At 33.4% G+C, this 26228-nt stretch overlaps 1 protein-coding gene and 1 pseudogene across 1 annotated transcript; one reads left to right on the forward strand and one right to left on the reverse strand.

The window, feature by feature from the left end:
- The first annotated feature begins 2186 nt into the window (after positions 1–2186).
- LOC120202042 lies at positions 2187–5831 on the forward strand (annotated as a pseudogene).
- Positions 5832–25204: 19373 nt separating this feature from the next.
- On the reverse strand, positions 25205–25756 carry LOC120202004 (TIR domain-containing adapter molecule 1-like). Its single transcript, XM_039202496.1, has one exon. It carries the CDS (start codon positions 25754–25756, stop codon positions 25205–25207), a length of 552 nt encoding a protein of 183 aa, XP_039058427.1.
- Between the last annotated feature and the right edge of the window lie 472 nt (positions 25757–26228).

The following is a 26228-nucleotide window of genomic DNA, read 5'->3' on the forward strand; positions in this document are numbered from 1 at the left end:
AATGAATAATCACCATACTTAGCCATACATTGACTGACGTCAAATTGTGCCATCAAGGATCGACACAATTCCTCCGAATAGGTCGATCCCTTACTCCGATCAACGATCCAAAACCTATTTCTCCCAGCACATTCAACTGATCCTTCTCCTTAAGGTGTTTAATTAATAAATTCACCCTTTTAATGCTGCATCTTGTCGACACTTCCTACATTTTTTAACAATATAATGTTATAGTTCTTATATATTTTGTATCAACGTATTTACAAGTTTAATGATACCTTATTTTCTAGTGCTTTCCTCCGTTCTTTGTACTCTTTACTATCATTCCTTGACTGTGTGATGTAAGGTTCCTTTTCAGCATCACTCATTGATTCCATTTGGACCTCACATCTTTTTTCACCTAATATTAAACATAAACGTTTCTAATCAATACATTAACACTAAACTAATACTACTCAATGTCAATTTCATTTTACATACCGAACCGCTCTGTGTGCCATCTCCCTTCATCCTTTTGCATTCGGCCATACTGTTAACATTTAAAATTTGTAATCAATTTAAGTTTATCGATACTTTAATCCAATTACCATTTCAACAATAATAACAAAAGGACATTGATACTTACTAGAAGTACATATCCACCCTTTGGTTGCTTTCGAGTCTCGGCCTCAATTTCAAAGTCATCTGCTCCACCAACAATTTTCCAACCCATTGACTCCATTTTTCCTTCATATATCAGTTTACGCAAATCAAATTATTTCGTTACATACACTTTATTCAATATACAAATATAGATAACTACTCTTGTGGTAAAACGGTTTTCTTCAAAAGAATTTGAATGGCCACACCAAAATGTGTCGGCACATTTATACAACCTATAATATCATTTTCTACCTATAATATTTAATAAAAGTATCGACATTTATATTTTTCCTTGAATATCTATTTCTACCTGCATCGGTCCCAAATGCTTCCTTACTCCAAAACCCCAAACAACACATAAAAAACCCTATCGCGATTACTGTAATAATAAAAAATTAGGGTTTCGACAACATACTTTTCGATTCGACTGCAGCAACAAACAAACAAACTTCGCTTTAGAAACGCCTTCTGAAATGCAGCACAATTACTCTTCGATTTCAAAAACTCGTCCGTTCTATCTTTTTCAGAGGATATTTAGCTATGTCCTTTATATTTTCATCGGATATGTTATTTATATTTAATCGATACAAATATAAAAGTGTCGATACTTTATGTCAGGTGTCGATACTTTCGAAAGGATAATTACCTATTTCTTTGAAAGTGTCGATAATTTATTACACGTACTTACGAAAGTATCGACACTTTCAATATATCCGGTATCATTTTACCGGTTTTATCATTTTGATACCGGTTTTATCATATTTTACCTGTTATATCGTTGTGGATCGATATATTTTTTTAAAGTATCGACACATTATAGGCGCTATAACTGATTCTCTTTTAAATTCACAAAGTGTCGATCCTTATATAACGTATCGACACTTTTAAATTTACCGGTTTTATCATTTTGTTACCGGTTTATCATATTTTTACCTGGTATATCGTTTTGGATCGATATATTTTTTAAAAGTAGCGACACTTTTTAGGATTTAAAACTGCTTTTAAAGTTATGTAATTTATGTTTCAATTTATTTAATAGTGTTTCATGTTTTCCACCTACAATATTATTTAATAATTTAATTTACACAAATTTTATTTGATTGTTTGATATTTTATAAAATATTATTTAGATTTTAAATTTAACAATATTAACTAAAGATAATAATAAATATTTTCACAGTGAAATAAGTATGGACACTTTTATAAAAAGAATAATTTACAATATAACAGGTAAAAATGACAAACCAGATTCATTATGACAAAACCGGTAAAATTACTTGATATGTTAAAAGTATGGACACTTTTATAAAAAGGATAGATACTTACCGATAACCAAAGTTTACCGGTTACCAAATTTTTTAATAGTTTTTCATATTTTCTACCTAAAACATTATTAGTTGTCAACATAATAGGTACCACTAAACCGAATTTATTAAATACATTTTAATGTATCCGGTAATGCTGTATATTAACCGTATATTAACCCGCCTTTCCTGAGACATTCCCCACTTAAAAAGAAGATTTTTTATAGTTTGTTTATTCATGCATAAAAGATAAATAAAGGAATACTTTTTCCATTTTTAAATAAGTTTCTTTTTTTTCCTATTATTCTAATACATTCAGTCACTTTCTCAAATCTTATTGCTTTGGTCAATATGTTTGTGCTCAGTTGTTTATAATGCCCTAAAGGATAGCCTCGGATTCTTTTCTGGTTCATGCCCAAGACGGTATTCTATGCCGGCTACTTGATTTTGTGGCTCTTCATTTGTTCTTTTGAGGTACCAAATTCTGAAATACTCATTTCCTTTTCTTGAATGATTGCCATTTCTGTTCTTTTATTCATCTTAAGCTTTTGGTATTTGTTTTTTTTTTGTCAATCCTTTGAAATAGACGGTTTTTTACCAAATAAACGTTGAAATCTGGTTCCATAAGTGTGATTAGCTCACAAATTTTGAAGCTTGTAGTCATATTGTTTCTATGAGCTGCAATGAATTTTGCCTACTTTCCTATTTTATTTAGGTTAAATATATGTCAGATGAGGCTCAATGAATTAATTACTGCCTTGTTTTTGTTGTGGTTTATTTTGCAATGGCTGCTGTACTGATTTTTTTTAATCTAATTTTGAAGTTCTAAGGCATATGTAAATATGCTTGAACAGAAGAAATTTCTCTATGGTTCTAGTCTCCTGCTGTGCATCTCTCTTGGATCTTTTCTTTTTGGGGTTGTAATTTCAGAAATACCATTGGGATCCAAACTTTCTGTGGGGGAAAATGATTCATGGGTTTCTTCTAATGGTGATTTTGCAATCGGATTCTTTAGCCGCTCCAATATGCCAATCCAGTTTAGTGTTGGCATTCGTTTCGATTCGAAGTTGATCCCTGTTGATAAACTCACAATGGTTTGGGTTGCTGGGGGTGATGTTGCTGTTAGTAACAACTCTTATTTGGAGCTTCAGATGAATGGAGAATTGGTTCTTTTCGACGCCTTGCAGGGTCAAGAAGTGTGGTCCACCAAAACAAGCCAGTTATCAGTTGTGGTAGCTTTTCTTCGCGTTGATGGGAATCTTATCTTACTGAATGAGAAGAAAGATGTGGTTTGGCAAAGCTTCGATTATCCAACCGATACTCTTCTTCCTGGTCAGAGACTTTCTCCCTTTAGAACGTTGAGAGCTGCGAGCCAAAACGATTTTTCGAGTTTATATAGCCTCTACATGAATGTTTCTGGTCAGCTACAGTTGAGGTGGGAAAGTAGCATCATCTATTGGAGCAGTGGAAGGCCTTCTCAATTGAATGTCAGTGCTATTCTGACTTCTTATGGGAGCCTGCAACTTGTGGCTCCAACTTCTTCTGGACCTGTATGGTCTGTGTATGGAGAAGATCATAAGGACACCGTGAAATTTAGGTTTCTCCGGCTGGATGTGGATGGTAATTTGCGGTTATATTCATGGATGGATGTTTCACAAACACGGAGATCGGTTTGGCAAGCTGTTGAGAATCAGTGTAATGTCTTTGCAACTTGTGACCTACGAGGCATCTGTGCGTTTAATGAATCTGGTTCCCCTGTTTGCACATGCCCGTTATCCCGTATGGTCCACTCAAATACAAAATGCTTGTTTTCATCTCAGCATGGCTGCAAATCAGGGTCGATTCTGGTTGAGCATGCCGATATGTTTCTTTACGGAATTTACCCTGTCAATGATTCCATCTCTGTTACTAGTTTAGACAAATGCAAAAGGATGTGCCTCAGTGATTTGAGTTGTACTGCTGTAACCTTCACAAATGATGGCAGTGCAAAATGCAGGATGATGAAAACTCAGTACATTAGCGGTTATTCAGATCCATCTCTTAGTTCGACTTCTTTTGTTAAGAGGTGTTCGGACCCCATGGCTGCTGACCCCGTCTTCCCCTTGAAGTCTACACCACAAGCACGTAAGGAGTCTTATAATATTTGCATTCCTTGTCTAGTTGGAGCAGCCTCAGGCACAATTTTTGTGTTTGTTGTGATTCAGTTAGCATTAGGATTTTTTTTATAGGAATAGAAGGCCTCAATAAAACCCCCTTCGTGATTAACGGAACTTAAAAATAGCTCCTTAATCCGCACAAGGAGGAAAAGAGTGTGTCCTAGGATTTCATTAAACTCAAATATAACAAAGTAATACAAACTAATCTCCCTCAAGAGATACAAAACCAGAAAGAAACAGCCCTTAACAGAACATAATTCAACCAATACCAGCCTTAGCTAGGACATCCGCCTCTATATTGGCTGTCCTACTAACCCAACTAATAAAACTTTCATGAACACTAAGCTTTTGAATAATGTCTTTAACAATTTGAACATAAACAACAGGACAAGAGACCACATCCTTAACCCAGCCAACTGCCACCTTACTATCACTCTCAATAATCAATCTATCTTTAAACCTATGACAAATAGATTCATAAAAATCTAAACCCTTTAGGATAGCCTTCAATTACATTAAAGTTGGGGCCCCCGGACCAGCAGGCTCTTTGAAGGAGCCAAGAATCGAACCAGACATGTCTTTCAAAATACCACCTAAACCACTCCTCTTCCAATCACTCGAAGTAGCCGCATCCACATTAAGTTTAATAAAACCTTTTGGAGGAGGGGACCAAGGAAACATGGTTGAAATCCGATTAGAATGGGACGAGTAGGAATCCACTAAGAGGCTTGCGTCTTTAGCTTATTCCAGCCCTGGTTCCAAATGTCTGATCATGTTATCCTTCACCGAGATCAAGGACCTTACGGAGACTTTCAACAATCGAATCGGGCCAAAGATGTTCAAAGGTACCTTACCCGACAACCAGCCAGTTGCAATCAAAGAGCTTGAAGCAACCATTGAAGCTAGAAAATTTCGAGCTGCATTGTCAAAGGTTGGAAGCATTTATCACAAAGGACTTGTCAAGCTGGAAGGCTATTGTTGTGAGTCGGATCGGAGGTATTTAGTCTATGAATATGCCGTGAATGGCTCTGTGGAGAAATACATAGAAGATTCGACACTGACCGAGAGACTGACTTGGAGAAAGAGAAAGGAAATTTGCCTAAGCGTGGGTCGAGCCATATTTTATTTGCACACGGGGTGTCGAGAATTTTTAAGTCATGGAAACCTGAAATGTGAAAACGTAGTTCTCGATGAAAACCTGGAGGCAAAAGTGAATGAATTTGGATTGGGAATGCTTTATGGGGAGGCAGCCTCCAATATGGCCTCAGCCTCAGAAAGATGTGGAGGATTTTGGTAAGATGGTTTTGACATTGGTTAGTGGCCTGAAAGAAGCCAATGATGTGTTTGATTGGGCTTATAAGGAATGGTTCGAGGGTCATCCGGAGAATGTAGTAGATAAAAGACTCGAGGATGAAGTTGATCCCCATGAACTCGAACGTGTGTTGAGGATTTCGTTTTGGTGCCTTAAAGTGGATGAACGTTTGAAACCTTCAATAGGGAAGGTAGTGAAGGTGTTGGAAGGCTCACTGCCTGTTGATCCTCCTCCATCGCCATTTAGTTGTCGGAGATCACGGAGGGAGGAGGAAGATTCGTCAGAGTTGGGTTCAGTCAAAGACAGGAATATAATGTAAAAAGTGATGATTTTCTTTGATTTTTGTTTTCCAATTTTGTACAGCAGGACTAACATTGGCAGCAATGAGACTATGAGGATATGCCATTTTTTTCCTTACACGGTCTGTGTCAATTGGTCATGTATTTTTCTGCAGCATTTTGGATGAGCTTGTACAAGTGGGTTCTCATATCTGGCTAATGCCCCCACTGCTGTCCTAATTTTATTTCTTTTTCAAAGCTATTATTATGATCAGTAGCAGAGACTGGCTTGTGCACACTCCAAATTGACATCATCATTGCACCCTGCAAATGTGAAAATTGTCTTATCAATCACAAATTGAGTGGACCCTGCTCAAAATTCTATTTCAAATCACCTTGACTTATCCCTATAGAATATGGTTTATGAGCATGCTAGTGTCGTTTTTATCGAAATATCACCCTCATACCCATTAATTACTTGTCAAGTACCTTCTCTTATTATATTATTAATTTAGTACTCTTTCTGACAAAATGCAAATTACCATCCGTGTCTTCGTGACATTCTATCCAAGCTGACGACACGTAAGGAGGCACGAATCATCATTCGTGCTTAATTGAACCTCCAACATATAAGGAATGCGCGGATCATGAAGCACACCTTCTATGGGAAATATTGACATGACGCCACGTGAGAAGACGCTTCTAAGTTCCACATCATCCTTAAAGTATTTAAAAAAATATATATTTTAAAAAAAATAAAATTATATGGACTAACATTGTAATTTAATACATATTAGTGTCATGAGTTGAATAGCTTAATGAGGTTATCTTATATAGTCATATTAGAGTGTTTAGGTTATGTTTCTTGACAATGTGAGATAAAATTATCATAACGTGAAAAAAAAATAATTCTAAGTGCTTCTTACAGATGTGTTAGACTCTTAAGCTCGCTAATTTCAGAAGGAAGAACATCTTGTAGCTTATTCCATCTTAAATTACTACAACAAAAACATATAATTAAATAAATTACATGAAAATTACCCATTATCTCATAATCTAGATTTAAAACAAAAGAACTACAGTCTTTTAAGGTGTTTGAACTGTCTGAATATAATTAATCTTATATTTGATCTTACATGAGTATATCGTTTCTCCTTTGATATATATCAACTTCAAAATTTAATTTAGTATAAACCTTAATAATAAATATTAACCTAATTTAATTATTTAAATATTTTAACATATAAAAATATCTAATCTTAATTAATATAAACCTTAATAATAAATATTAACCTAATGTAATTTAATAATATTGTATAATTAGATTCATTAGATATAAAGATAAAAAAAGTAAAGGAATACACCTTTTAGGTTTTATACCACATTGTCAAGAAGCAAAACCTAGACACTCTAATATGCCAATATAAGCTAACCTCATTAAGCTCTTCAACTCATGAACTAATATATATTAAATTACAATATTAATCCATATAGTTTTTTTTTAAAATTTTTAAAACATTTTTTAAATGCTTTGATTTGAGGGATGCTGTGGACTTCGGAAGGCGTTCTCCTTTAAATGTGCCTTCTCACGTGGCGCCATGTCAACATTTTCCATAGAAAGCGTACTTCATGATCTGCGTCTTCCCTTACTTGGCGCCAGTTTAGAAGGCGCATTTCAAGGGACATACCTTCCAAGGTCCACATCATCCCTCAAAGCATTTTAAAAACATACTTTAAAAAAATTAAAAAAAATAAAACTATAGGGACTAACATCATAATTTAATACATATTAGTTCCATGAGTTGAAGAGCTTAATGGAGTTAGCTTATATAGTCATATTAGAGTGTTTAGGTTATGTTTCTTGACAATGTGAGATAAAATTTAAAAGGTGTATTCCTTAACCTTTTTATCTCTATATCTAATGAATCTACGTATACACTATTGTTAATTCCTTCAGGATCTCCCCTTTAAAATTGTTGAAGCTCAGATACCTAATCAATTTTTTTGGTTAGTAGAAAGCAACAATCTTGATTATCATAACGTGAAAAAAATACTTCCAAGTGCTTCTTACAGATGTGTTAGACTCTTAAGCTCACCAATTTCAGAAGGAAGAACATTTTGTAGCTTATTCCATCTCAAATTACTACAACAAAAACATATAATTAAATAAATTACATGAAAATTACCCATTATCCCATAATCTAGATTTAAAACAGAAGAACTACAATATTTTAAGACGTTTGAACCGTCCGGATATAATTAATCTTATATTCGATCTTACATGAGTATATCGTTTCCCCTTTGAGATATATCATCTTCAAAATTTAATTTAGTATAAACCTTAATAATAAATATTAACCTAATGTAATTATTTAAATATATTAACATATAAAAAATATCTAATCTTAATTAATATAAACCTTAATAATAAATATTAACCTAATGTAATTTAATAATAGTGTATAAGTAGATTTATTAGATATAAAGATAAAAAAAGTAAAGGAACACATCTTTTAGCTTTTATCCCACATTGTCAAGAAACATAACCTAAACACTCCAATATGTTTATATAAGCAAACTCCATTAATCTCTTCAACTCATGAAATTAATATACATTAAATTATGATATTGGTCTCTATAGTTTTTTATTTTTTTTTATTTTTTTTTATTTTTTAAAGCATATTTTTTTTAAAAGCTCTAAGGGATTATATGGATTTTGGAAGGTGTGCCCCTTGAATCGTGGAAGTATGATTTGCACATATTTTGGTAACAAAGCCCATGCAAGTATAAGCCATTTTTGGCTGCAATTTCTCTTGCAAGTTGGGTATGCAGTGCAGGGATGTATATCTTACAGTTGCAGGAGCGATGGTGGTGACACTGATGAAAGCTATGAAGCAGCAGCGAAACACGGGACGGATCTCCATGAATCGATTAAAGGTGGTATAATGATCACAATTGATTGCTTCACCTATGATTGTTTTGTCATCCTCCAAGTTAGTAACCTATATAGAAAATTCTGCACTGATTTGCTTAATTATGATATAAGTTATGTGCGTCTCCTCCTTTGTTAGGTATTAAGTTTTGGATGGTGGTGACACTGATGAAAGCAATCGAAGGCGTTTGATCGTACATATCTCAAAACGATCGATAATGATTACATCTTTTAATGAATTTGCAAAGATTTAACTTTTTCAGACTAGCACAAAATTATTTGGACAATAATATAACCAAATTTGTATCATACGGTCCATAGATTTTCAGCATACCAATGGTTCCTTTGTGGGACAACACAACAGTAGCACATTTATACTTTTTTTTGTCATATCCCTATTATTTGCCTTCAAAATTTATTAAATTTATTAAATATTATAAAATATTGTTCAAATACTACATATTGGTTCTTAAACAAGTAAATAAATGAGTGCAAAAGGATCCAGTTCATGCATTGAAGTTATAAGAGGATGAGCTTTACCATATACTTGCCCTTAATGGCATAGACACATCAAGTACACCCCTGTAAGCCGCCTAATGCTTAGTCATGATCTTTGTCCTCTGTAAAACTACTTCAAAACAACCGACTATGCACATAAATCAAGCAAATCTAACATTATTATCTGCAAGCTCAATTTGGTCTATTGAGAATTTTTTTTTTTATTTTATGAGTATAAAATTTAGAATCATTTTCATTATATGAAAATTATTTTTATTTTACTATTCATGTGGTTTTTTAAACTTTTAAAAAGATATTGCCGGTAGATATATTAAACTTTAAATAAAATCTAGTAATACAATCATGAATAGACTCGTTCGACCTCAATTTTTTTCAAAAGAAAAAGATTTTTATTGTTTGGACAATATGTAACTTCTTAACAATAAGAAAGAGAGTGTCATTGAAAATTCAAATTAGTGGGTGAAACTGTTCAGATAAGGCAGTGAAAAAAAATTAAGTGTATTGTAATATTTCTTTTTTTATTATTTTTACAAGGGATCTTTCTACCATGATCGATAAAACGATCGGACGACATGACTTTTTTGGGAAGATAGTCGAATGAAACAACTTTTAATCTCATACATGCAGAAGACGCCGTGACGACCGATCATTTTCTTTTGGGATGTGAAAAATTGACTTTGTCTACAAAACTGACTGAAATCGACTCGAGTCAGAACTCTTTGTGAAATGAGGTTGTGATGATCTGAAATCGATTCGAGTCTGAATTGGTGTTGATCTGAACCTGAGTTGGATCTAAAAACTTTAGATTTGAATATGACTTACACCCGACTTGAGAACGACTTGAACCTGATTATGTGATGATAGAACTCAACTTGCATCTAATCTTATATGAACCCGAATATGAGATTAACCTGGTAAATAATTGAAATTATCCGACCTGCTACGAACTTGACCTGTTATGAACTCAACCTATAAATAATCCTAATCTGAGAATTAAAAAAACTAAATGTGATTGAAATGAAAATGGAAGCTAATTTTAATGATAAAAACAATTTTCTTTTACAATTTATTAGTTAAATGGAAAGTTTTAAAAGCTTAGTGATAATGATCACTAAAAGTAGTTTACCATTAAAAAAAAGCGAATCGGATTTCGTACGGTCCTCCGCTAAACTTCCCAAAATTAACAAATTTAAGCGGTTCAAACCAAAACAAATATTTAAAGAAACAATTTGGCTCCTTAAATCATTTTACCTCTAATTTTCAAAATTTCATTGACAATAGATCTGCAAATCTCTAATATAGTTCGAAGATGTTTAAAGAAAAACATATATAAGGCTAAAAAACGGTGCAACTGGAGTTTTGAAAAGAAATTTAATAAAATAGGTTTACCACTACTGGCAATTTTAATTCATATGTAATATAGTGGGCTGTAACTATTTTAAAATAACTTAAAATGGTGTAACCGAAAAGCCTATCTTACATGTTAAAAGCAGAACACAAAATGTTATAAAACAGAACCGAAAAAGTTATCAATGTAATAACATAACATGTTGCACCTAAAATGTTCTAAACGATAAGAAAATAAGTTATAAACATGTAATGTTATAAATATTATTAACATTTTAGATTGTGCCTAAAGTGTTACTAAAGTTTAAGCTGATGGAACCTTAGAAATTTTCACGATAAGAAAATAAGTTAAAAACTGAAATATATATAAGAAATACGTTGCGCCTAAAAATGTCACGGCTTACTAAGAAATATGTTGCGATCTGGAACGTTAATATTTTTATTAATAAAATGGGTTGTGGCTAAGAATGTCATGGTTCACTAAGAAATAGGTTGCGATCTAAAATGTTAATGTTTTTATTAATAAAATAAGTTGCACCCAAGAATATTATGGTTCACTAAGAAAGTAGGTTACGATATAGAATGTTAATATTTTTATTACAAAAAATTCGAAAGGATGGATACTTTTTCGCAAGTATCAATACTTTCGAATTAAAAAAATGAAAAATGAGAAGGCTACAAAGTATCGGCACTTTTCCATAAATATCGATACTTTTAAATTCGAAAGTTAAAATATCATTTTTCATGTTTTTTTAAATATGAAAGTATGAATACTTTTTTAACAAGTATCAATACTTTCAAATTTAAAGAAAAACATGAAAAATGATAAGGTTGCAAAATATCAATACTTTTCCACGAATATCGATACTTTTGATTTTTTTATTAATATTCATAACATTTTTAGTTTTTAACTTATTTTGTTATGCTCATGATAATGTAGTAGGTAGCGTATTTTTTAATATCATCTGTTTGTGTTATAAGTATGAAACTGCTTATTTGATACAAAAGTAAGAGAAAACATGTTTCTCATGATAACGTAGTAGATAGCACATTTTTTATGTCAATCATTTATGTTATAAGTAGGAAACCATTTACATTATGCAAAAATAAGACAAAATAGTTTTACCATGATAACAAAGTAGGTAGCGCATTTTTTCTGTCAACAGTTCAAGTTATATGTATGAAACTGTTTATATTATACAAAAGTAAGACAAAATAAGTTTCTCATGATAACGTATTAGGTAGCGCATTTTTTAATGTCAGTCGTTAAAGTTATAAGTATGAAACTGTTTATATGATGCAAAAGTAAGAGAAAACGAGTTTCTCATGACAACATAGTAGGCAATGTCTTTTTTTTTATGTTAACCGTTTAAGTTAATAGTATGAATCCATTTATATTATGCAAAATTAAGACAAAACATGTTTTTCATGATAACATAGTAGGTAACACCATTTTTTATGTCAACAGTTTAAGATATAAGTTTGAAACCGTTTATATTATGCAAAAGTAAGAAAAAATAGGTTGTTCATGATAACGTATTAGGTAGTACCTTTTTTTAATGTCAACCGTTTAAGTTATAAATATGAAGCCATTTATATGATGCAAAAGTAAGAGAAAACATGTTTATCATGATCCGTATGTATGACAAACTCTTTAGGATGTCGATAATGCTTCCACTTTTCGAGTGCATGAACAAGTGCTAGGAGTTCCTTGTCATTGGTTAAGTAGTTGAGTTGTTATCCTTTCAAGCTCTCGCTAAAGTAATTGATAGGTTGTTTTCCCTGCAAAGTATTGCGCCTATGCCTATGCCTGAAGCCTCACATTCTAGCTCGAAAGTGTTAAAAAAATCGGGAAGATAAATAATAGGAGTAGAACATAACTTACCTTTTAAAAGATTGAAGGCATGTTGTTGTTGAGGTCCCTACTTGAATTCAACTGATTTCTTGATTATCTCAGTGAGAGGTGCGACAATGGTGGAGAAGTCTTTAACGAATCATCGATAAAAACTTTCCAAAACATGGAAGAATCGTACCTTAGTGATTGAAGTTGGCGTTGGCCATTCTTGGATTGCTTTCACTTTTTCTTCATCTACATGGATACCCTGTGCACTTATGATAAAGCCTAAAAAGATAAGCTTGTCACTACAAAACACACAGTTGTCCAGGTTAGCAAATAAATGTTCTTTTCGTAGAACTTAGAGGATGAAACAAATGTGCGTGACATGAGATTCAATAAAAGGTGAGTAGATAAGTGTTAGAGTATGCCCAAATACCAATCATTTGATGATTGTATTGACACATTTTATTTACCGTATTGATCAAATAAAGGCATTACCATTATTTTCTTTTATTGTATTTCTGAGCATTGAATAATCTAAAAGATAATAATGTCCGTATAATAATGTGATTATTATTAAAATATCCTTAGTCAAGTGTTATTATGGGCATGGAAAGTAATAATACGCTTAAGACTAACATGATATTGATTGATGATAAACAGTTGTCATTGACATAGATATGTCAAAATTAATACATGAATATATTGTCAGAGAATAGTATATTGGATTGACCTGCTATGAACATATGTCTTGGATTATTATGTGATGGTCATGATATTTCTCATAGTGACAACTATATGTATAATACTTAGACTTGAGATCATTACAATCTCAACATATATTGTTGTATGTTTTGATAAAATTAAGCATGCTTCATAACTGGTTGCATTATAAAGACTTACATTGAACATGTCACGATATATGTAGCGGGGTGTGAATGATCGAGATAGGATTTGTCCTTCATACATAATAGGGAATATATCACATGCCACTTGATTGAGTGATACTAGAAATGCATGGCCATACTCGAATAAGTTGATATGAGATATTACAAATTATTCATTTATTATAGTCTACTCTAGATATCAAGAAATAATAGATGGGCTACACAATGTGATTGTTCCAAGACTTGTGCCTATTCTAGATATAAAGGATGAAAGGATATAGTACATTAAAAGAGTTAGTCGCAAACATGTTATGTAAAATCATGACTTCCCGTAACTTAGGTAACAATGACATATTGCTAGATGTCACTCATTGTTTGTAATATTAGAATAGTTCTAATTATTACTACTAACGTTACATGAACCTACAAGGTCACACCCAATGGTTGAAAAGATAGCAACTCATAAATGTGTCACATATGTACAATTTGATAGTACATGAAAAAATTGTGTATTTAATATATATATATATATATATATATATATGATATATTTGTATATATGTGAGTAATTTTAATTGCACAAGAATACCATATTTATTAATATAATTAAAGTAATAATACTCACAATTAAATTCATATTTTTTTAAAAAGCCTTAATAGCTAGGGCAACACATATATAAGGGATATATTGGTCTAGCAGCCGTTTTTCATGTCTTTTGAAAAATCCCAAAATTCCTAGAACCCTTTTAGAAAAGGTTTTGCTCTTAACAACTATTTAACCGGGTGAACTAAATAGAGGCCGAGATGAGTTTTTATGAAGGCTAGGATTCAAATTATTCGTGATTTCCATTAGTCGCTGCTTTATTTGCTAATTTTCAAGGAACCCAATGTAAGTAATCACATCTCTTCCTCCTGGTTTCGAATTTAACATACTTGGACCGCTTGTGAGACCGTCACCTTTTGTTTCCGTTGCTTCATAGGTGCGCTGACGGTCTAACAGTGGTATCAAATCCACTTGTACGATCCGAATTCGAGTTAAATTATTGGTTGATGCAATATGTATGAGATGCATGTTTTAGTTTATCATTTTCGGTGAATATGTATAATATTATTGTTCGATTCGATAACTTCTATGATTAATACATTAATTTGTTAAATTTACATTCATTGATTAAGAGTTAATCATATATTGGTTTGATACAAGAGTTTATGATATTGATATGTTAATTTTTAACATGTCGATCAGTCGGTGGGTATGCGATAACATATAGCGTTCGAAAGAGGAACAATGATTGTTCCTGTAATACCCTAAGTATCAGATTGATGATCATAATGAAAGGATTTAAAATTTGGAGGATTAAATTGAATAAATGATAAAGTATAAGAAATGATTTAAAAATTTTGATTTAAGACCAAATAGTAGGAATGTAAGAATGTAAGGGTATTTTGGTCATTCAGAGGGAAATGGATTTAAAACTTATTTTTAATAGGGTATTTAAAGTAAAGAAAGAAGGGAAAAAGGGGATAAACAAGCTAAGTTCTCTTCTTCTTCCCCTGTTGCTCATGCTGTCCTCCATAGCCAAAGGTAAGGCTTATTTAGCTAGTTTTTACTTTCGTTTTTGGTTTGTTCTTAAAACCTTAAGTGTGGAAGAAACTTAAGGAAGGTTTAGAGAGGATTAAAACTAATAAATGGATGACTTATTGGAGATTGAAGAAAATGGATTTTTGAGTGATTCATTGAAATATAAGTCTTAATTGATGTTTACAAGCATAATTGACTTGTTAAAGAAATAGACAAGAGATTAGAAGCCTTGGATGTGATTAAAAACATGTTAGAAAAAGTAGCATGATTCTTGGTTTGAGATGTTCTTTGGAGATTGTAGATGTTATAAGGAGCTAAATGAAGGAAAGTTAGTTGGGATAAGTAAAGAGGAGCTTAATAGTATTATTGGAGGTAAAAGTAAGGGAATTTGACGAAATTTGGGTAAAAATCAAGCTGAAAAAATGGAAAATCTAGGTAAGGGTATCGGTACTGGAAGAACAATACCGATACTATAGGTTTAAATTTGAAGAAATACGATGAACAATATCGATATCGATGAAATTAGTATCGATACTGATGTGGGTATCGATAATAAGAGAAATGTATCGATACCATGGATTCCAAAATACATAAATGGTATTGATACTGAAAGGGGGTATCAATACTATAGTATAGAAGTATTGATACCATAGGAGGGGTACCGATACCAGTCAGTCTGAAATGTTAAGATAGGATGAAATTTAATAGAATTTGGAAATGATAGTACTGTTGAGTATTATTAGAAGTATAAATGTTAGAAAGTATACAAACATTTGTATTGTATATGTAATTATGGATACTTGTGTAGATCAAAATCAAGCTCCTGAGTCTAGCAAGAAAAAGGGCAAAGATAAAGTTGGCGATTAGTCAGACATCAGTAAGGCATCCTATTGAGGCATACAAGGTGAGTGCATTAATTATGTACTTATATGTTATGATAGTCATATATACATTTTTTCTTAATGTATGTATTGCATTTACCGTATTGGCACTATGTGTGCAACCTAAGAAATTCATAATAAGTTTATGAATTTCGGTATTGGTACTATGTGTGCAACCTAAGAAATTCATAATAAGTTTATGAATTTTCGTATTGACACTATGTGTGCAACCTAATAAATTCATAATAAGTTTATGAATTTCCGTATTAGCACTATGTGTGCAACCTAAGAAATTCATAATAAGTTTATGAATTTCCATATTAGCACTATGTGTACAACCTAAGAAATTCATAATTAGTTTATGAATTTCCATATTGGCACTATGTGTGCACCCCACGTAATCCATAATGAGTTTGTGAATTACCATATCAACACTATGTGTGCAAAAACCACTAAATTTATAATGAGTTGAAATATCAATTTATATTTTGATAGTTATAATATATGGATGTTTTAAAAGAACATTTACCTCATTGTTATTACACCTCACTATGTAAATACTTAACATGTGTTTATTTCACGCTATCTTTTAGCAAGCAGAGTAAGGAGTACACCTGACATCGCAAATCAAGAGTCGCCTCATCAGTAACTGTATGACAATTATGTCTATTTTTTTGATATTGTTAGTCAGCATGTAATAGAACTATGATAACGCTCTGAAAAATATTTGGTTTTTAATGATGTAAAAAGATAAAATGTTTGAACATTAGATTTTTTTACATACTAAAGTTTAATGAGAATTTTATTATTATTAAATTAAAATGTTTTATGAAAAGAAACAAAATTTACTGGTTTTCAAAAGAGAAAATGTTTTAAAAGTGATGTGATATATGTGTGTCGTGTATGGAAACGTATGTGGGAAATGGGTGTTACTGTTCCAATATAAAAAACACGATTTTGTTGATAAATGTTATCAAATCGTGAGGTTTTTCATAGAAACAGTAAGTGTTGTTTTTCAAAAATTCTGACCGGTCGCCCGGTGCGGCCTACCGCCGCAAGAGGCTCCGTCCCTTGACCCTTTCGTAGGCAACATAGATTGTAGGCCCATATTTGTAATAAAAAAATAACATATATATGATATGTTTGATTTCCAAGGTGTTTAACATGCATGGTTATAGCCCTTTTAATTTACAATGGTTGTAAATTTTAAATACGACCTGCGTGTCGTGCCTTTCTATATTTCAATTGTATTTCTGTTCTCATCTTACTCCCTCGTATGTAAAATGAGTTTCTTGAATTGTAATCCCTTGAAGTTACACAAAATCATACGAATAGACCGACTAAAGACGAGAAGGTGCTTGAGAAATAGTCTTAGGTTTTAGGATTCTTGGTTCTTCCATTTGCTTAGGATGAACTACCTTAGTTTTTGTTTTGGGCTATAACCATTGCATTTTATTTAATGTTTATATCTATCATGTATGTGATGAAACAAATGACATGTTAGCATGCTAAAATAAGAATGAACCTTGATGAGATCAATAAAGGGCCTAATATTAACAATGATGAGATAATTTTGCAAATCACTCTTTATACTCTAAGTTAGCATAACCATCCAATATTTACCCTCGTTAAGACTTCGATTGATATTGTGTGGGATTTTCCAAAGCATTAGCACATAAATCTATCTTGGTTAAACGCGAAGAATAAACAAGTGATATTCGTCAGTTGAAATATTGGTAATAACTTAGCTAGGTTATTCTAATAGGATTAGAAACCTAGACGTTAGTTATTTGGATGAATAATGAGATAATTTGACCAAAGAGTTTTTCACCAAATGGAGGAGTTACATGAGATGTAATTAGTAATGTGTTAATTACCTAAATAACCATTTTCCTAAAATAAAAGCCAAAGTTGATTTAGAAAGAAGGTGAAATATGGATCCTCACTCACTAGAAACACTTTCGAGATGTTTTTCCAAAATTAAAACTAGAGGGTTTTTAATTTTGAATAAAATAGTGGGAGTAATTTGTAAATAAAAACCTATTTATAAAATTTTTTGGTAAATTTACTTACTTTAAATATTTCCATTGCTGTAAATTAATGGCAAACAACACTTTATCACTGCGATCGCTACGTGAGAAGGAGAAGTTGAATGACATAAACTTCCTTGACTGGCTCCGTAATTTGAGAATAGTTCTCAAACAGGAAAGGAATAAATATGTCATTGAAGAACATGTTCCCGATGAACTTGCAACTAATGCTTCTAGAGCTGACAAAGACAAATTTAAGAAATATATGGATGATATGTCAGACGTAGGTTGTCTAGTGCTTGCCACCATGACTCTTGAGCTTCAGAAGCAACATGAGGACATGGTTGCATATGAGATGATTCAAAATCTTAAAGAAATATATGAGGGGCAATCACGTCAAGAGGGGTACGAGACCTCTAAAGCTCTATTTTAATGTAAAATGATAGAGGGATCTCCTATAGGAGCTCATGTCATCAAGATGATGGGATACATCCAAACATTGGAAAAGCTGGGATTTCCTCTCAAAGATGAATTGGCTACAGATGTTATCCTACAATCGTTACCGTATAACTTTAACCAATTTGTCCTTAATTTCAATATGAATTAAATTAATAAGACTTTGCCACAGTTACTAGGCATGTTACGAACTGCTGACATGAAAAAGGTTTGACCTAAGCCCATTCTGATGATCTGTAAGGACAAAGGAAAGCGAAATAACAAGAAAGTGGTCAAGCCTAAGGGTAATGGCAAGCCCAAGCCCAAGCCCAAAGAAAAGGATGCATTGAAACCCAAAGGGGGAGTTAGCAAGGAAGGAAAATGTTTTCTTTGTGAAAAGAATGAACACTGGAAAAGAAACCACCCCATTTACCTTGAAGAGGTCAAGAAGGCAAAAGCAAACGGAATGTTTGTTTCAGGTATTTATGCTATTGATGTTAATTTTTCAACATCTACTTCTTGGGTATTAGATACCGGTTGTGGTTCTCACATCTGTAATTCTAAGGGAGACGTGGACCTACGAGTTGGAAATGGAGCAAGAGTTGCTGTATTAGCTATAGGAGCATATGCTTTATATTTGCCTAATGGACTTGATTTGCATTTATAAGATTGTTATTTTGTGCCTAGTTTGACTAAGAACAATATTTCTATTTCTTGTTTGGACAAGATTAGTTTTCAGATTATTATTAAGAATAGTTGTTGTTCTTTTTATCTCGATAATGTTTTTTATGGTTCGACACAGTTGATTACGATCTATATATTTTAAATTCAGAAAATACCATATATAAGTGAGAAACACATATCAAAGCTCCATAAAGATGGATTACTAGATTCATTTATTTTTGAACAATTGGCTGTATGTGAATCTTATTTATTAGGAAAAATGACTAAGGTTCCCTTTAATAGGAAAGCTGAACGGGCAAGTGATTTATTGGGATTAATACATAGTGATGTATGTGGTCCAATGAATACACAAGCCAGAGGTGAATTCCAATACTTCATTACATTTATTGATGATTTCAGTCGATATAGGTATATTTACCTTATACGCCATAAATCTGAAGCTCTTAAAAAGTTCAAAGAGTTTAAAAACAAAGTTCAGAATAAATTACGCAAGAGTATTAAGGCACTTTGATCGGATCAAGGTGGAGAATACTTGAGCATATAGTTTGATGAGCTCCTAAAAGAATGTGGGATTGTCTCACAAATTATGCCACCTGGTACACCATAGTGGAATGTAGTTTTTGAGAGGAGGAATCAAATATTGCTAGACATGGTTCGATCAATGATGAGTCATAGTGATCCTTCGACTTCTTTTTGGGGATATGCACTTGAAACATCCTCTTTCACACTAAATCATATTTCATCTAAATCGATTCAAAAAACACCATATGAGACATGGATTGGGAAGCGTCCTAGTATGTCTTTTATGAAGATTTAATGTTGTGAAGCTTATGTCAAACATCAGATGTCTCAAAGCTTAAACCTAAATCTCATAAATGTATATTTTTTGGATATCCTAAAGAAACTATGGAATATTATTTCTTTAACCCTAACGAGAACAAAGTGTTTGTTGCTCGAACGAGAGTCTTTCTTGAAAGAGAATTTCTCTCAAAGAAAGGGAAGGGTAAAAATGTTGAAATTGGAGAAGTTTAAGAACAACAAATCGATGAACCTGAGGTTGAGCATGTTTCACAAGTTGTTGAGGAACATTCAACATATTTAGGAACACAACCACTGCGAAGATCTACAAGAGAATGCCATGTACATGAGAGATATGGATTTCTCATTACCATACATGAAGATGTTTTTTTATGGATCAAGATGAGCCTAGAATTATCAGGAAGCAGTATCGGGCCCAGACTATGAGAAATGGCTTGAGGCCATGAGATCTGAGATGGATTCCATGTAAGTAAACCAAGTATGAACTTTGGTTGAACCACCTCAAGGGGTCAAGCCTATAGGATTTAAATGGGTTTTCAAGAAGAAAGCTGACATGGATGGTAATATACAAACATACAAGGGGCGATTAGTCGCAAAATGTTTTTGATAAGTTCATGGTATAGACTATAATGAAACCTTTCTCCTATAGCTATGTTTAAATCCATTCGAATTTTTCTAGCAATAGTTGCATTCCATGATTATGAAATATGACGAATTGACATCAAAACCATTTTCCTTAATGGAAACTCCAAGAGGATGTGTATATGACACAACCAGAAGGTTTTGTCACTCCAAGAAATATTGGAAAGGTTTGCAAGCTACAAAGGTCTATTTATGGACTAAAGTAAGCTTCTTAAAGTTGGAATATTTGTTTTAATGATGCAATCAAAGAATTTAGTTTTATAAGAAACAAATATGAACTTTGTGTTTATAAAAAGAATAGTGGGAGCATTGTTTCTTTCCTAATCTTGTATGTAGATGACATACTCATAATAGGAAATGATATACCTACTTTACAGTCTATTATGACTTTGTTAAGTAGTTGCTTTTCTATGAAAGATTTGGGTGAAGCAACGTAGATCTTAGGAGTTAAGTTCTATAGAGATAGGTATAGACGAGTTCTAGGTTTGAGTCAAAGTACATATATAGAAAAAGTGCTGAAAAGGTTTAGTATGGAAGAATCCAAGAAATGATTCTTGCTTATAAGACACAGTGTTTCTCTTTCGAAGGAAATGTGTCCTTCAACCCTAAAAGAGAGGGAACAAATGAGTAAGATTACATATGCTTCAACTATTGGTTCTATCATGTATGCCATGATATGTACTCGACCAGATGTATCGTATGCTTTGAGCATGATGAATCAGTATCAAGGAAACCCTGGTAAAAATCACTAGGTTGTAGTTAAAATATCCTTAAGTTCTTGAGAAGAACTAAGGATACATTTCTTGTTTATGGAGGTGAAGAAGAGCTTAGTGTACAAGGTTATACTGATGTCAGCTTTCAAACTGACAAGATGACTCACGATCACAATCGGGTTTTGTGTTTTGTCTTAAGGAGGTGCTGTGAGTTTGAAAAGTTCAAAGCAAAACACAATATATGATTCTACAACAGAGGTTGAATATATTGCAACCAGTGAAGCAACAAAAGAGATTGTTTGGATCAAGAAGTTCATATATGAACTAGGGGTTATTCATAGCATATTAGATATTGTAGAACTATGTTGTCATTCGATAGATCATAGATCGAGGAGATGTGGAGATATGCAGAGTATACACCGATGGAAACATTGTTGATCCCTTGACGAAGCCTCTATCGCAACAGAAGCATGATCATCAAACTGAGTCACTCGATATTAAATATGTGAGTAATTGGTCTTATTGCTAGTGGGAGATTGTTTGAGTATGCCTAAAGACTAATTATATGATGATTGTTTTGACACGCTTTATTTACCGTAATTATCAAATAAAGACATTATTGTTATTTTCTTTTATTGCATTTATGTGCATCGAATAATCTAAAAGATAATAATGTATGTATAAAAATGTGATTATTATTAAAAGATCCTTAGTCAAGTGTTATTATGGGCCTGAACAATAATAATACGCTTAAGACTAACATGATATTGATTGATGACAAAAAGTAGTCATTGAAATAGAGATGTCAAAATTAATACATGAATATATTGTCTGAACAATATATTGGATTGACCTGCCATGAGCATATGTCTTGTATTATTATGTGATGGTCACGATATTGCTCATAGTGACAACTGTATGTATAATCCTTAGACTTGAGATCATTACAATCTCAACATATATTGTTGTATGTTTTAATAAAGTTAAGCGTGCTCCATAACTGGTTACACTTTAAAGACTTACATTGAACATATCACAATATATGTAGCAGGGTGTGAATGATCGAGATAGGATTTTTCCTTCCTACATAATATGAAATATATCATAGGCCACTGGATTGAGTGAGACTAGAAATGCATGGCCATGCTCGAATAAGTTGATATGAGATATCACAATTATTCGTTTATTATAGTCGACTCTAGATATCAAGAAATATTAGATGGGCTAAACAAGTGTGACTGTTCCAAGGCTTGTGCCTATTCTAGATATAAAGGACAAAATGATATAATACATTAAAAGAGTTAGTCATGGACACGTTATGTCGAATCATGACTTCCCGTAACTTAGGTAACAATAACATATTGCTAGATGTCACTCATTATTTGTAATATTAGAATTCTAATTATTACTATTAACGTCATAGGAACCTACAGGGTCGCACCCAATGGTTGAAAAGAGAGCAACTCATAAATGTGTCACATATGTACAATTTGATTGTACATGAATAAATTGTTTATTTAATATATATATATATAAATGTATATATATGTGTGTGTGTGAGAGTAATTTTAATTGCACAAGAATACCAGATTTAATAATATAATTAAAGTAATTATACTCACAATTAAATTTGAAATTTTTAAAAAACCCTAATAGCGAGGGTGACACATATATAAGGGATATATTGGTTTAGTAACTGATCGCTTGTAAATGTATATACTAAGGCAAGCAAATCTGTGCAAGTATACACAATCGATGCAAATAATATAGTAGTGAGTGAGTATCGTCTCCATAGGGATTGTATTAGAAATATATTTTCACCACAACTAGAAATAATGTTCACAAACTAAATCCTACAAAGTATTTGAACTAAGAAGATGCTAAACTATTGTCTTGACAACAATTATTCTAAGTTCTGAATGAATTATTATGCCTTACTAAGATGCCCGACAGGATTACTAGGTATTCTTGGATGGTTGCTATGGTAATACCTCTCGGTGTTAACTATAGACGTTGTCTTAGCCTACTCTAGCAATGATCCCTTTTAGTCGCTTGAAGCTTACTCCTTATCTCTAAGGTAGACAAGTAAGAACTTCACCATCCTGGATTCATTCCTTTGCTCACGTTGATCTATATTAATTCTATCGAATCTAAGAATCACTATCTAGACAAAAGGCTATCTCTCGATGCTCTTACAATGCCAAGAAATGTTTTACCGAAACCCCAGACGATCTCTTGATGCTCTTACAATGTTAAGGCAAAATATTTAAACTATGAGAAAAACAATCATAAGCATGCATAATTCATCATTCATAAACATTAAAATATTGTTTAGGCAAAACAAAGTTTAACACCAAGTAAAGCATTCATGGTGTTATCAAAGATCATCTAAGATTTAACCGTTTAATACAACCCCAAATAAAATAAGAATTAAGAACAAAGGAAGAACGACTCCTAAAATCGGGGGCTCTGTCGCGACAATCCTGATCAGCACCACGCCTGCCTTGTTGATCACCCATTCTCGAGGCCTGATCACCGCTCTGCTATCGTCTGGCTATGGAGGACACCAAGGAAGATTGGTGGGTAGACAGTGGGAAAGCACTGCAGTTGCTTGCTCACGCCTTAGGTAAAGATCTTCTCTCTTCTTCTTCCTTGCCTGTTTCTCTTTGCGGCTACGGCTAAATATTTATAAGGAAAAATGTCCTAGGGCTTTGCATGCTTTTGGAGTTTCCTTAATTAGCCGTTTTTAATTTCCCAATCTTAAAAAGGAAAGGCGGTTGGTGGATGTCAGAACAATCAAGGCTTGCTTGCACGTAAAGTATGTTATCCAGCTGTCATATGACATAGGCGGTTTTGCCACACATGCTTCAGACTTCTTCATATAAATCTTGCCTCAACGAGATAAATCTGCTCTTCACGTTCTCTTCTGTTCCGTTGACCTTTGGAACTTTTCATTGTCACGAATGAAATGTTCTTCCTCTGTAGAATTCCTGCACAAACACAACTCAAACAACCCTTTCTCCTCACCAGCATAAGTCAAGCCAAATAAATCTTGCCTAAGCAAAACTTATCCACCACAGGCTAGTATAACCTATATGCAACTAACAATGCAGTGCATACTTTGTTTAAACGAGCAATAACTTAAGTGAAAATACTAGAAATTGAGTCTTTTTACGGAGTTATCACACCTCCAAACTTAAACTATTACTTATCCTCAAGCAATGGATAATAGCTAGAAGAAAATTAAAATTGTCATGGCAAAGCAGTATCAAGAACATCATCAGGTTTGAGATTTCAGCCCTCAGCAAAAATATTTGGCCTTAACATGTTCGACAATCATATCAGTCAAGTCCTTTCCCTAGTCAGGATCCTTTTCTATGGTGTGTGCGTGATTGTAACCAGTCTATGCATAGAGGTAATTAGAAAACTTAAAGTAAGCACTTCTAGGTTATCAAGGCAACAAACTACTCATCAGGCTTAGTTTATACTCCTAGTTATTTATCAACTTTTATTCTCTTTATTCACACATTTTTTTTATTATATGGGAGTCAGCTCATCACACTTTCTGTTCCACACTCTAGGTAAAAGGGATCATACCTTCCACCCCCAAGCTAGTCGGGCAGAGTTATCCTGTGACTACTTTCATTCACTCATATGCCTTGGTTACTCTTAATTTCTTTTGGAGTTTTTCTTTTTCATGCCTTTGCACAGAGGAGTGTCCCTTTGTGTTTTTCGAGTTTTTCAAGTTTTTAAACACTAGAGAGTTTTTACTTTACCCTTAGAATATTTTTTTTGAAGTCTCGGCAATTAGAAATTTCTTTCCTAAAATTTTTACAGATTACCTAGAGCAAAGACAACCTACAATCGTGTTTATAAATTTCAAAGAATCAAGGCTAGGGTTGGTTCTCTTCTTTAGACAGTCTTAACAATAATTTATGGCCTAGACAATAAAATTCTGCTTTCATCATTGGACATCCCTAATTCATTCCTAACAATAATGTTTACCTGCTTATGTCATGACAACCAAATTTTTCAACCAATTAACATCAATTACTATTTAACAAAGTATGGCAGAACGGTACAACACCTCACCCAAACTTGAGGGGTGCATTATCCTCAATGCATGAAAACTACACTATATGATTTTGTATACAGATGCAAAAGAAAAAAAATTAAAAAGAAAATGATAACTAAGAAGAATAACTTACTTTGGTGGGGTGGCTTGATTGGATGCCCTCGTGCGGCGTAGTTTGGGAGGAGAGAGACTCTCGGATCCGGAGTCTACTATTGCTGGGGAAGGAGATGGCTGATGTATACGTCCTGCTATTCTCTTGTATATCTTCTTGCTTGACGAGGCGTGTGCTGGAGTGGACTGCTCGGTCGTAGGAGTCTGTTGTGCTGAGATGGGTGGTGTACTAGGAATTTTTGTTGGGACTGGTGGTGCTGATTGAAACGAGGATGAAATAGGATCATGCTTGGGCTGCTTTGGTGCTGGCGTGAAATCTTCATTAGTGAAGAAGTGGGGTGGAGTATCATCGTTACTTTCGGTGGTCGAGAAGGATGAGGAACTGAGGAACTCTTCTGTGTCACCTTGGCCTTCTTCTGGCACGGGTGGGACATGGGTTGCCAGTGGTGGCACATCGGTGGACACTTCTGGTCGAATGTTTGGAGGGACATAAGATGTTGAGGCATGGAATGTACTGCCGCTTGCATCGTAGCTAAGGATAACACTAGGAAAGGTTGGCAGTCTGATCATTGTGGTCGGTAGCAACTCCTTGATGAAGGCGTTGAGTTGCATGTCCCTTGCCTTGGCATACTCGAAGTAAATTTTCATGTGGTCCTCCAGGCGTCCGATCTTTTCACGAAGCTCTCGAGTGTGCGTAGCCACAACAACCATTCTAGCCACGACAACTGATTTTGCGCCTCGCTCCAAATCTTCCTTTGGGTCGTCATCATTGAAACTCATCAACTCGGGGACCTTTTTCTTTGTAATACCCTCATTGGGTTTGATGAAATCTTCGAATGGTTCCTCATGAACCTTTTTCTTCCTGCATATCGTGGTTATAAGGTTTGAAAATAGTAGGTTACCCCGGTTCCGTTTGGCACAGTCATGGATATGCTCAAAGATGATTTCGTCCACGTCGATCTTCCTACCATATATGATCGAGTGCAAGAGCAGCAGTTGCTTACGAGGATAGTGGTGTTGTGGGACGTTGACATCAGTTTGT

The sequence above is a fragment of the Hibiscus syriacus genome, unplaced genomic scaffold (genome assembly GCF_006381635.1).
Source record: "Hibiscus syriacus cultivar Baekdansim isolate YM2019G1 unplaced genomic scaffold, ASM638163v2 tig00008145_pilon, whole genome shotgun sequence".
Classification (NCBI taxonomy): Eukaryota; Viridiplantae; Streptophyta; class Magnoliopsida; order Malvales; family Malvaceae; genus Hibiscus; species Hibiscus syriacus.